This window comes from Patagioenas fasciata, chromosome 10, assembly GCF_037038585.1.
Source record: "Patagioenas fasciata isolate bPatFas1 chromosome 10, bPatFas1.hap1, whole genome shotgun sequence".
In the NCBI taxonomy this organism is placed as follows: Eukaryota; Metazoa; Chordata; class Aves; order Columbiformes; family Columbidae; genus Patagioenas; species Patagioenas fasciata.
The window spans coordinates 15,874,452-15,888,730 of NC_092529.1; the positions used below are offsets into that span (position 1 = coordinate 15,874,452).

The 14,279-nt window shown below is 36.7% G+C and overlaps 1 protein-coding gene across 1 annotated transcript in view; it reads right to left on the reverse strand.

The window, feature by feature from the left end:
- Positions 1 to 303: 303 nt before the first annotated feature.
- The window catches only part of PPP4R2 (protein phosphatase 4 regulatory subunit 2), a 30,285-nt gene continuing 16,309 nt past the window's right edge, over positions 304 to 14,279 (reverse strand). Inside the window, exons 3-9 of the mRNA XM_065845554.2 lie at positions 11,295 to 11,465; positions 6,290 to 6,383; positions 4,961 to 4,998; positions 4,412 to 4,486; positions 3,892 to 4,035; positions 3,048 to 3,316; positions 304 to 2,105 (exon numbers count right to left, since the gene is read on the reverse strand). Coding sequence (XP_065701626.1) covers positions 1,795 to 2,105; positions 3,048 to 3,316; positions 3,892 to 4,035; positions 4,412 to 4,486; positions 4,961 to 4,998; positions 6,290 to 6,383; positions 11,295 to 11,465 — 1,102 coding nt within the window. The 3' untranslated portion in view covers positions 304 to 1,794. The remainder of the gene's footprint in view (positions 2,106 to 3,047; positions 3,317 to 3,891; positions 4,036 to 4,411; positions 4,487 to 4,960; positions 4,999 to 6,289; positions 6,384 to 11,294; positions 11,466 to 14,279) is intronic.

Below are 14,279 nucleotides of genomic sequence, written 5' to 3' on the forward strand. Positions count from 1 at the left end.
TACAGCTTTCCTTCTTTAAGGGGTTCTCAATCAATAGGATTTTTATCTTTTGGCAAGCACCTCCCTTAATCCTGTCTGTTTACAACTTGACAGGTAATGTCAGCAAGAAATAACTTCATAAATACTCCAACTGAGCCAAATTATTCTGGTGTTAATCAAAACCTAGATTTCCCCCAAATGATACAAAGCACACCCCGCAATACAAGAAACTATTAGCATGCACTTCAGAGGTCATTTTTGTACTTCAGGTATGTGAACTTAAAAACCAAAGAGGGACAATTCTGATAAAAATTTACTCAGATATTTCATAACATTAATATTTATTGCTTTATATGAATACTGTATTGAAAGCCCAAGCATTCGGTTTACACACAGAAATTATACAATTATATACCGTTTCACAATGGCAGTGAGCACTCATTACAATCTACAAAAATCTACTTTACAGAAATTTAAAAATTCTAAATATCAAAAAGGTACAGTTGAAGAAACAGGTATAAATTTGGCAGCCAGTAATTGTGACCGGGAGGTTGCAGCTTGCATGTCTTTAAATATGGGAACCAGAAAATATCCAGAGTTTAAAGCAGTAGTTTGTGCTTTGAGCTGGTCTGGAAAAAATGTAACACTGGCTGTCAAAGTAGCATGTTCAAAAATATTCAGTTCACTCCCAAAATGTTGTACAAATCATGGTGATTTCTATGCACCCCTAAACCTTTAAGTTGTTTAGCTCAGGTACATCACTATGGTCATGTATTAATTCTTCCAATACAGTGGTGTGATCATACCGATGCCATCCGCAAACCTTAAAATAACTTTGAGACTTCGCTACAATATTCACAATGCTCCAAGAAGCACTCAAAAAGGCAAGTACCTGTTCATTTCTTCCAAGATATTTTCTTATCGTATTTTCAAACATTTCTTCTATAAAAGTTGAAGCTAATGTTTTGATTACAACTTTCTCAACATAAAGCACATTTGCTCATAAATAAATGAAATCCTTTCACTCAGGCACCTCAGAAGTATACAAAAATGTTGTCATCCGAACAGTTCTCTTGGAATGTGTTTACTCTGGTGTTTTCAACAATGTTAATATTTCCAGGGTTTCATAGGGGCCAGATTTCATTTGGTTTGTTTTCCAGAGGCAAAACAGAGTGCCTTGAGATGTGAACTCTGTCTTCTCCTATAGAAAAAGTATTTGCTGTATCTATCTTTTATAGAAACAGAAAAATAGACCATTTCCCCCTTAGAACAGTGAGGGTACACATACTAGTGCATGCGTGCATATGTGTGTGTGTGAAATGTAACATTTTAAACACACAACATAAGGTTTCATAGTGTGTAATTAAATAAAAATCTGGAAACCACCATGAAACCCCATATTTCACAGGTCAAATGTTGAAACTGTAACCAAAATATGAAGTAACTGCTACAGCTGTCAGAAAAAGACAAGACAAAAAGCTTTCTTGCTTACATACAACTAGGTGTGGTAATCTCCAAAAAAGTTGTCAAAATTATAATTACCTTCCAGTTTAAAAACTTTTATTCTAAATAAAAAAAACTATACACAAACCACTGATTTGACCAAACGAAAGTTCAGCGGTAAGCAGGACCTGAAGGAGCTGGTATTCACAGTTCTTATCATGTACAACTCTTTCAAGGTTCAATCCATGGAGAAGTTTATTTTACAACCTGCTTCTTTTTTGTAAAACTAAAGGTCCACTTTATTACATAAAATTATTTATACAGTGTAAAACTGGAGCCTTACGGAAAATACTGCATCTAAGTGTATTTAAATTAGTCTTGCTCCATAGGTTCATCTGCAACTTCTGTGGCTTCATCGCTGTTTTCCATGGGGGTCTCTGACGAAGTTTCTGGTGTTTCGCTTGCATCGGACCCCAACTCTTCTGTTTCACTGCAGTCAGCTCCACTACTGGCAGATCCACTAATTTCACTGTCATCTGAGTGTAAATCCTTCTCAGCCTGAGACTGATCAGACTCCTCCATTGGATTGCTCTCCTCTGAGGTCTCTTCATTCACAGCTGAGGATTCAGTGTCTTTTTCTTGATCTTTTCTGTCTGGACCAACAGTTCTGGGAGACAGGGACTCTAAAAATAGTGAAAGTAAAGTATTACTAAGGCATTTTTTAACAAATCTTAATCCTGCTACTTTCCATTCCCAGCTATGCTGAGCAGTGCTTCTACAACACAGCCAAGGATAGGAAAAACCCACAATCCTCAATTTTATTAGTATTAGCCACCTTCACCAGGATAGCCAAACTATCCTAATATACCATAAAGTCATTTTTAAAAATTAAATAGGTAGTTTCACTTAATTATATTTCAGTAAATGAAGACAGTCTAACAAGTAACAACTTCTTGCTTCCCCACATTCCTCCTTTTATCTTCAGCAGCAGTCTTTTTAGACATGTTGAAAACATTACTGTTTCAAGTGTACATCCCCCATGATCTAGAGGAACATTTAAGAAACATGTGAGCTGCAAAAAAATAAATATTAAAAGGAATACGTAAAAAATAGATCATTCTCTTAACTGCAGTTATCTTTCATCATCAGGTACAAGGCATGCCTTAGAGTGGGGTAATTTTTGTTGTTCTAATAGAATCAGGAGAGATTGTTGCTCAGCCTCCTCAGTGAAAGAACAAAATGTTATGTCCATATTTCTGTAATTTATTAATACAGACAGTCAAATGTAGATATGACCCATCCCCCTTCTGAAAAAGAGATGAGAACACCTGATGATACCCTGAATGAGGATTCCTGAATTCTCAGTGCATCATTACCATCCTCCTGTAATCTATGGCCTAAGATGATTTTAACTATCCTAAGTTTTCAAATACAGATGTAGGACAGAGGAAAAAAAAAGAAATAACAGAATTGCTGAACTATGTGAAACTGAAGTATGAACAAGCAGTTCACCTTTATGAACAACTGGAGGCATTCAGCAATCCCAACAGCACCAGCCTCAAGCACAGAAAATCCCCTTGGAAAATGCACAAAGATAATAATAAAAAAAAACCACCCTGAAATACCTTCCTCCTCTTCCTCTCTACAGTGCTGTGTGGCACAAGTAGTATCTTTGTCTTTATCCTGAGATGTAGAGGATGTTTCTGTCTCTTCCCCCATGCCTGAGGAGCCTTCACTGGAGGCAGTTTGGTTGGGTGCATCTCTGGCTTCTCCTTCCTTGTCAAACTTGAGTCTTTTTACCTCACGTCCTTCTGCTTCTGTTGGATCATCTTCAGAATGCTTATTTTTTACTGGGCTGCTCTGAGCACCTTCTGATTCAGATGCTGGTGATTCACTATAAACAACAAAACCAGCTGCAGTTTTTACTGAAGGAAACCACTCTGACACACTTAAGAAAAAGTAGCAGCTATTTCAAGTTAAATACTGCACAAAAGGTAACAGTAGAACCTGCTTCACTTATTACACAACAGAACCTCAAAGCCATCACTCCTCCTTCACCTGGTTGCCAAAGAAAATGCAGAGTGATCAGGCTACTCTGGTAGGTCCAAATTACAGACAGTTCTTACTGTGAGAATCAATGGCAAATGTCTATGAAATATCGTATCTGGTTAGAGCTTAATATCCTGACACAAATACAGTAACTGTGAATTTCTGAACTCTTGTTCACTCCTTTTTTCTATACATCCTATACACTTATGAGATGTGTTACTGCCACTGTGGAAATTTGAGCTAATAATTATCTAGACAGTGTAAAGAGTAGCAGATACATATCAAATCCTGCTGCAGATACTCATATACTAAGACTTAATTATGCATACCTTAGATAGCCATTCTCTCTCTTTTTTTTTTAAATGCAAGTGGAAAAATCTGAGAATAATAAAAACTCAAAATACATTCCTCCCCACAAACCTGTGTTTTTTATCTTCCGATTGCGGAGAGCTTGATTCTTTGTGTTCCGTGCTGTCTGGCAAACCGTTTGTTGTCATAGGATTTGACAAAGAAACCTTCGGTCGATTTACTGGTCTGGGTGTTCCAGGACCATTTACATTAGATCTTTAAGAACAACAACAAAAAAATTAACCCATATAGTAATTTGTTCCTAACAGGCAGAAAGCAGCTATAACCTTGTTTTAAAAGAACAACAAAACAGAACAAAATTCCTTGCCTACAACATGCAAGAAAAACCTAAACACTTCAAAATAACGAAAATATATTCTAAACAATGAGGTTACAAGCACATAAAAAATAGAGTACATTGTGTGTCTTCATGCCTCCTCTTCCCTCCTTCCCCCAGTATTCCATGTCACACCCCATTTTTGAGGCTACTTATTTGGGATCAGAATAGGTAATGACAAAGGATCTGAACCAGGTGCTTCCAGAACCACCTTGCTTTTATCCAGAAAAAGTTAACTCCCCAAAGTAAACTTACCTGTCAGAGTACCCTGGCGAATTTCCTGGGAACATAACACCATTCATTCGATTTAAGCTATTGGAATTATTTTTCCTAACAACAAAAAGGTAAGAATTAGAATGTTATGAATAAAGGAACTTTAAATTACTTTAAAGATTGCACAAATTCCCTCCCCAACTTAAATAGTCCCCCCACTGTCAGTTCTCAATGGGTTCTCCACCTTTACATTATACTGAGAAAATAGGCCAGGACATATATTCACACCAACTGCTATCAAGGGGTATCCGTTTTTCCATCCCCAGCTAGGGTATAAAAAAACCCAGCTTAGCATCTGAGAATAATACTGAACTACATCTGATTCCAAAGCTGTTTGTTCATTTCCATGTTACTACAGGTAGCACCTGCAGACCACTACCACTACTCTTGACTTAACTACTGACAATGAGAACAGAACTCTGCGTGTCTGTCTTTTGGATACAACTACCAGAGCAAGAGAAATGCTAGATACACATGTACACATTCTCTACCAACGCAAGCTGAAAGTTTCAGGAAAAAGATTATACTTACTCTGAAGATGGATACACACAGCTGACAACCATGACATTCTGTAATGCACAAACAACATATTAAGAGTTCAGAAATAGAAACTTCAGCTCCTGAAAACACTGCAAAACTTAACAGGTTACATGATTTCGGTCTTATCTGTTAAAGTATCTCTACAGAAAATTGGGTTGAAAGCTACCAACAGATTACAAATACATAAAAAGTGTCTCCTCTCCCTCTTTGCGTGGTCAGGCCATAATGACACTAAAAGCCAATATTTTCATAGGTGGGTTATTGTCAAAACAAGACCAGCACATTAAACCTCAGGCCAAAGCATTTGTAGTTTCTACAGAAAACAAACTATTCTGAAATGCAGAAAAACTCCTGAATTGCTACAGAAATGCTCTATTTGTGCACAAGTCCTGCATTCAGAAGTTTGCAAGCACCATTAGCTATTTTTGGCATGGCCACATATTAGATGTTAAATTATTTTGGCCCCACATAAATGAAGGACAGAAATCATTATTAATTCAATGTATTTTACTTAGGCACCTCACCCTCTTGAATGGCACTGCCAACTAAATTGATTTTAACATCCAGAAACCTAGCTTTAAAATTAGTTAAGTTCCTCTCTTCAAATCAGTACTTAAATTATACAGAGGGGCTTTTTCCACAGAGCCAGCTGAAGCTGCAACAATAAACCTGACTGTGCCCACTGTAACAGTGAAAACAAACCCACTTAAAAGTTAACCCTTCTTCAACTGAAGAGCTTACATAGGAACCTCAAACCAATTTTGCCATTTAGAAAATCCTACGTGGAACCACATCCTCAAAGACTTATCTGCTTTGGAAAGATTCCACATTCTGACATAAGCTACAAAATACCGTTACATGACATCAGTGAGCTTTTACAAAGGCACAGTCCTCTAGACAAGGACGAAACACACTGGAGCGAGGGAGCCTCCTTTCTTCACCTACTGCATCTAATCTGAATCCAAATGCGGAAGGAAACATCTGATCAAAACCAAATAATCAGTTGAAATAATTTGATGACTATTTCTAGCTAGGACTCTTTAAAAAGTGACCTTATGCTCTCCACAAACTACAGTTTGAGCACCACACAGTGATTAGAAAACACAACAGTTAGAGCTCAGAGACTTATTTTTATGTCTTAAATCAGTTATTTTAAAATTGCTTTTTGACGTTAAAAGGTATGAAACAAACTCATACACTTGGACTAGCTATTAGCTATACTATGGCTGTGAGCCATAATCAAACCAACAGACCTTTAGGAGTAATTCAGAATTTAAGTGGTGGCTGCGACTAGTTGTGTTCTCTCAGAAAAATACATACCTTTTCCACACCTCTTAGAAATTTGTCTGTTCCTGTGTAATTCCTCCTCGGATCTGTCAGCAACTCACAGAGTCGCTGAATAGTGAAGGGGATGCTGCAATGAAATAGATTTATAACAATTTAATTTTATTTTAATTAGAATATTGCTAGGAAGCAACAACATTATTGCTTTCTCCTCCTTAGTGAGAAGACAGAAAGCAAACAGTACTGAAATCTGTCATCATTAGCACCATACAGTAGTAACTCAAGGCCTTATTTTTCCCTGTCTCGTATACTGAGGTAACAAAGCTCTGTCTTCTGTGCTCACCACCATAATACCCTTAAGTAGAATTCTAAATACAACACCCCACACTCAAAGCAATTCATTAAAACAATGAAGAGGAAATCAGATAATCAACAGTAAAATAGTTTAAGGCTGTATTTATTATTCAAATATACAGAACAGAAATGTTAAGCAATTCAAAACAAATTTGAGTCATACACATTAGAGCTAAAATTTTCTCAACTTGTACTTTATTTCATGTTTTACAAAATACATTTACAGAAAAAGCATTAAATGTTGGCATTAGCAAAACCATTATACTTCAGCTGTTACAAATACTCCGTTTTGCCACAACTGTATAGTATACTTATCTATCAAGGAACAGCTCAGCAACAACAATTAAACTCAGAGTACGAGATAGGTAGATATATAAAAATCTATAAGCATCACATTCACACTTTATTTTCTGACATTTCTGCACTCAACTTCATCCTCACTTGAAGGAGCAACTGACCTTTCAGACAAACAATACTTGACATACACATACCAGTTACCTATCATACACTTTCATTGCAAATTCACAGTGTCACATTTTAACAAACTTCTGCGACTTTTGACAAAATAGTAAATACTTTGAAAGTTATGTCAATAAAATAATAAGGAATCATGCATTTTTACAGTTAACTATTTGAAGTTGAAGCCATGAACATTTCAAAAATTCATCTAAAAATAATATTTGGTACAATTGGATACTTAAGAACCATTTCTTGATTGGAAATAAGACTGATACACCACAACCAGAGCAATAAATTCAACTTTTATTACTTTCTGAGAAATGCAGTACACAGTATCTTAAGTCTATTCCGTTACCTACCACAAGATGTATCTCTAGTTTAGTTCATTAGCTAAAAAGCCACATCTTAAAGATGCACAGATCCACTACTACTTCAGCGCAAGCAGGGCAGGACAGCTCTGATCAATCACACCACATGACACTTTAACTAATATCAAGCAGTAATCAGAGAGAGATCAAGTACCAAACATTTAATTACGCTTTTCAGAACTGTCTATTATATTACTGAGGAAGTCATAATCCTCAAGTGGAAAACAATAAGGAGGTGAACTACAATGCAGCCACCCTTAGCCCTAGTTCCAACACAGCTACCTGAAAAAACATAGAAGGTATCTCACATTTATCCTATTAGTTCATGCCTTCCCTTGCTATTCACACTGAATTACACCATACCAACCCATGTTTACTTGACTTCTAAGAACAGAAAGTAAAGTTAAATATCCATCAATCAATCAGCTGTGGAGAGTTAGAATACAGCTGATAAAGCAAAGCATTAAATACATTAAACACTTGCAAAAAGTAATGCTATAACATGACATCTGCTTTGACATGTTATTGCTTATAAGCAGGTAAAATGGCAGAAACCAAGTGTTTTGGCACACAGGAAAATACATTTCGCCCTGTTTCGATCCAAAGTATCTCCTCCCCCATCCCCAAAATTTGATAGGTACAAACCAGCACAAACTAGGAACAAGTGTTCCTTTAAATTCAGTTTATTACATGAAGGCTCTTAAGCCTGACAATGGTTCTGTCATTATTAATTTCCCTAAAGCTTCCTTAGTATCAAATAGTGCTGCTGTTCGGCAACTTTTGGCCAACCATTAATCCTCGTGACACCCCATTCTTCATGATGTTCAGCTTCTGTGCAGTACCCTCTTTAGGAAATCCCCAACTCTAACTCAGTCATAAAGAATTTACTTGATGTGTTAACTTTTCCACACAGGTACAACAATAACTATATCTATTGTTTCTCACTGATGGCTACTTTGATTTTGAGTTGAGAAGTCCATAACTAAAGAGATTTTGTAGTTTTTTTTAATAGACTAGACTGTCCATTCACAATCAGTTTATTTCACAGCAACAATTTCACAGTATACAATTTTGAATTCTTTCTCATCAGTCAAATCTGTAAGACATCCTGGAGAATCACTGCCTCACTAATTTGCATTTAGCTGTACCCAACTGGACACCTAGAGTACTCAGACAAATTTATGTTGTGAATCTCTATGCAGTTCTGGCTACTTGGGGAAATAAGCATATAAGAAATCGTGCAGCCTGCAAATATATCCAAGACTAAAAGCTGCCTTCCTATTTTACTGTCAGCCATAAGATGTTTAAACAAAAGCTAAAACCAGTTCATTCATTTCCCTCCAAAATTTTCCATAGTAAACTGAACTTCCTTTATTGAGCAGCAGATGGCACCAAGTATCACACTATTACCTCTTCTGTATTTAAGTTGTTCAACACTTGTAAATTGAGTTGGCAAAACCCAAAGTTAACTTCATCTCATGGATTCTTTTTGGTAAAATTATTATTTTAAAATAGCGTAACAACGTGATTTTAAAACATAAGTAATTGAAATTGATGCAAGTCTATGCATGAACATCAATGTAAAAGTTCGTGAGCAGTATGAAAATTGATCTTAAATGCTCAGAAATTTAACTAGTTCAGAGCATTAACAGTCCTAATCTGCCTACTTACAGTAACCACTTAAAATTCCGTGCGAAAACATTCAAAACTGCACTTCCTGGCACTACAGTTCAGAATTAATTACAAACCAAAAACTCATCTTATGGACAAGATTCAATAGGTATCTGGGGAAACTACTTATAACAGCCATCTTAAATCATAGTAAAAATACACACAATGAAAAATTGTTATAAATATGTCTATTTTATTAATGCTGTGAAGGCTCCTGTGTCATCTGACATCACCCAATAACTTACCTTGGAACTTTCTGCTTCACTAGCAAAAGATAAAGACAATGGCAAGTCTTAACTTCCTACTCCAAAGCAATTCTAAAGTATAGGAAGAGAATCTGGCTCTGCAAGCATATTACATAACATTAAGTAAGATGCAGTAGGGTTAAAACAAACAGTTTGATATTTCTTTAAAGGCACTGTATGAAGACCCCAAAACAAGGGTCATTCTAAATTTGTTACTACTTCGACTTTTTTAAAAGTTTTCAAAAATTAGCTATCTTTAATGCACTCTTTTTCCCCCACTCTTTTAAACAAACACCAATAAAAACATCTTAATAAAGCCACATCAAACAGCTTTCTTCTGCACTATGGTAACCTGAAGTGATACCACAATTCTAAATAAGAAGCCTGAATATATCCAATCACACAAACAAAAACCTGCTGCTGTTACTTTTTGGACACATCTCTGCATGATTCAGCTTTAACACTCATATCCTCACCATAGGAACTGTACAATTTACTAAATGAACCACTCTGCAACCCTAGATTCTGAAACATCCTACTGTATTATTTGAAGGTAACTAATGCACACAGTTTACTTCCTCAAAGACTGGGTGGTTCACTTCAAACTACAAGGAAGCTGAGCACTTTGAGGTGTTACAGCAACAGAAGAAAGCAGCCAGAGTAAGCTCCACACTTGGTCACCAGAGGTTTGTTTAGTCCACTTGGGAACAACAGAAGATAACAGCAGCCCATTCATTAGCTGTCTCCATGAGAGAACATTAGAAATGTTGTGGGCAGTGAAGCATTAACAAAAAGCTGGGGGAGGCGGCAAAGAGGCAGACTCCGGCATAAAGGATGGGTTTGTTTTTGAATTCCTTTAGTGAAGTGGCCTGGTATAAATACCGGGTAGCTGAGAACAAGCTGTATTTCACATTCTTAGAAGTATCCTACACAAGTAGCAATTTGGGGTTGTAGGGTAGAGATGAGACCTGACTTAGACACTTAAACTGCAAATAAATTAAGTAGTATGGAAGAGTGACAGTAAAAATTACTAGCCTAGTATCAAAATATGATACTACAGATGTGTTGGTAGCAGCTCTAAATCTGAAAGTTTAGGGTAGCAGGGAGGCAGGCTTTACAGCACGCCCATTTACCAATAAGCTGAGAAAAATGCTGAAAAAGTCTCCCTTAAGTAAGCACCGAGACTCACAAGCAGCCTGAGTCAGCTTATGGTAAGTATGTAATCCAGCTAAACCCAAGAAAAATACTACATAAACTATTAAAAAATACACACCAAATGAAAGAACAAAACCAAACAAACAAAAAAACCACACCCAAGCCACACAATCACACATACAAACAGGAGCTTTATTTTAAAGGAAACAGAACTTCCATAATTATTAAAGCAGCAGAGTATACACTTTAAGATGCTGTCAGCAATAGGTCGAACACCACAAGTCTCTCGATTAGCATCATCCAGTCTGTGAATCTGAATCTGGCACAATTTAGCAATTCAAAACTACGCAAACCTTGCCTTCTGGTCACACGATGTTTATCACATGCATTACTTCTTCAAAAGCTACTGAACTGCCACAAAGCAATTATGAATTGGACACCAAAAGACTTCTTTTTATTAGATATTTCAAAATACAAAGAAATCTGACTTTATTATCTATTTTACCTGTTAAATAAACATAGTAATACCATGCTTTACTGAAGGTTATTACTTAAAAACTACATATTAAAAAAACTGAAGTAACCAACATGTCACAGGATGTCATAACTTCAATCAAAGACAGAATAATGAAAGTTCTGAAACTACTGTAACATATTTTCAAGGTATATATGTGCTTCTGCTCATCTACTTGAGAAAGCAGAATGAACAGTCGGATAGCACAAACTACTAAATTAAAAATTGGAAAAATATTTCTGTTATTCTGATTTTAGAAAACAAATTATACATACCCATTAAATCCAGTGACAATTTTCAGGATTCTTTCTTTCATCTCTTCAAAGGGAATATATTCCACATTTGGATTGGGGGGCCCTCTTGGTTCAGGAGCTGAGGTTCTGAAATCATCCATAACTTTCTCCAGTTTGAAAATAAAATAGCCTTTAAACTGAGACCACTGAACCCTGCATAAAACACAAGAATTAAGAGGTAGGCAAGTTAGCCCTAAATCCACAGAAAAGCAGCATAACTTTGTCTGCTAAACGACATTCATGTTGGTATGCCAATCCTAAAATAAATGGGGCAAGTAATACAGTATTATTTTTCTTCCTGAATTTAAAGCATGATAACTATTCAGATAATTACAGTAGAACAATATCACACAAGTCAATTGCCATTAACAACAGGGCAAGCCATTTCCTTAGAGAACCAATACCCACTTCAAACTTCAATGTGAAACATGCATGCATGCTATACCATTTACCAGTCAGCCTACATGGTACCTAAAGTTTTCACTGAGCTCACAAAGGGGAAAAGCTAAAAAATAAAAAAGATGGAGAGTTTCAAGTCTTGAAACCATACAGCAATTGTACACAGCATTATCTGCCTTCCGTTACAAAAGGCCTTTCAAAAAGGTTTTGTAATTAACTGTTCAGTATCCATGCATCTTCAAAGCATTTAATGGTACCTCTTTTTCTCAGAATGGCAAATATATTTTGTATCACAGTTAGCACTTGCTAATGAATATTTGAGCAAAACAACTTTGACTCCTGAAAAACACTCCTACAGTCAGTAACCTATTAAAATCTTTCCAAACTACCTTCTGTCTTACAACTTAAAAGTCCTAGCATTTATAGATTTCCATATACTGACATTTTCATGAAAACAGGTCTCCCACACTGCATACAATGGACAAAGCGGGAAACTCCTGAGAAAGCCCTTCTACAGCAATCGCCCCACACAACAGTCACAGAAGAAATTCTGAGTCTCCTCTGGCTGGTGCATTTCTTACCAACATAAGGAGAAACTTGAAAGCAACTAAATTTCATTCTACTCATGCTGATGCAGGAGCTTTCACAGCTACAGGATGGAGATGCTAGTGGAGAAAAAGCAGAAACAGGGAGAATAACAAACGAACATTAAAGAAAGAGAGGAAATGATCTTTGACGTTCATGTGTTAACATACAGAATCTGGAATGAACAGGTTCAAATCAAGCATAAAATCTGAACCCCCTAGACAGCCCTTGAGCTCCTGCTGAAAGCAATGCTACTTAACTCCCGGATGGATTTCTACTGGCTGCCTCTGGCAGCAGGGCAGGCTTAAACAGCCCTGACTATTTTCAATCCCACATAACATCTGACCTTCTGTTGGGTTGATACAACTATTTGTGCTGTGAGCTACATGTGGTGACTCCCCAGCAAAGCAAGGACGTTTGTGTCCTGCACGCTGTTATTCTCAAGCATCACTACTAACAAATATGAAACCACAGACCAATGAAATCATATGAGCCTACTTTCATGAAAAAAAAAAAAAGGGTGCCATGTTGTCTTCACCCTAATTTTCTCCTTCATCTTAAATTAATAATTATGAGATTAAAAAGGGGGAAAACTTAACTCAGGTTTATCTGCAGATATTAAAACACAAACCTCATCTTTTATCAGGAGTAATAAATCTGCAAGAATGAAGGGAAATCCAAGATGAAAGCAAACCTCCCTTTTCCTTCATAAGAACTCATTAAGCACCTCACAACAGAGGGGAATTCAGGACTTAGTGAATAATAATAAAACCAGAACCGAAAATAGAAAGAAAAAAAGAAACAAGGTGCCAAAAGGGAACGGCATGGATGGATTAAACAGCATCGACTCTCATTGGATTACTGCTCTTATTAGCATTATACAGCCAAAGCAGAATCACACAGAATCACTGAAAGTTAGGGGCTGGAAGGGACCTCAAAATACCACAATGTTTCCAATGCACATTAGGCATGACTACTACAAATGTTAATTTAAAACACTATCCAACTCCGCAGTGCTACCACCATGAGATCAAGGCTTTCATAACAAATATATAAGCACATCACAAAACACAGAAAAGACTCAGCAAATAACCCCATACCAGAATAGGATTATTCCCTACAGAGCATCCCAGGAGCTTTATTTGCCTCATGAAAGGGGATTCCACTATTATTCTAAACATTCTTTGACAACCCCATCAATAATTTTTTATGTTTTAAAACTTGAGCTGTTCTTTCTTTCCATTTTTCTCCATTTCTTGCTAAACAGTAACCCTTATATTTTCAGAGATTATTAATCCAATGTTGTGTTGCCAAAATAAACCAACATGAGATTTAAAATGGCAATTGCCTGAAAGCAGTACTTATCAGCTTCTCTTTACAACGCTGAAACATACAACACCCCAAACGAAACAAACACACACAAACAACCAAAGAATGTAATATTTTGCTCCTATATAGATGTCTAGAAAACTATCACTTGTTTTAAACCCAAGTATCTTAATTACTATTTCTACTATCATAACGAGGTTAAGAACCTGCATCTGCAATACTGACATAAAAAGCTTGTTTCATCCCGTGTTTCTAAAACACATGATAAATGACTGCCAACCAGGTGACACAGTCCAGCTTACAAACAGAAGCAGTGGAGTTTAAGGATAAACTTTTCCTGCAGTCACAACTTTACTACAGCTAAGGCAGAGACAGCAACACCAGTTTTAAATAAAGGAAATCAGCTGTTGCTAGAAACAGTGTAACCACAGCAGGGTGAGCTCAGGCCAGGCTTACTGCTCAGACATTGACTCAGTTTCTCAAGCAGGTTTTTTCAACATTGCTGAATTCTGTGCTGCTGTGGCTGCACTACTAGCAGCATGAAAGCTAACTGGTTGAAGTGGTGCGTTCACATTGCAGTCACAGATGTAACTGCAGTTCATACCATAAACAACTGCTTTGAAGTCAGAGGTGTCTCATGCTTCTCATCTCCTG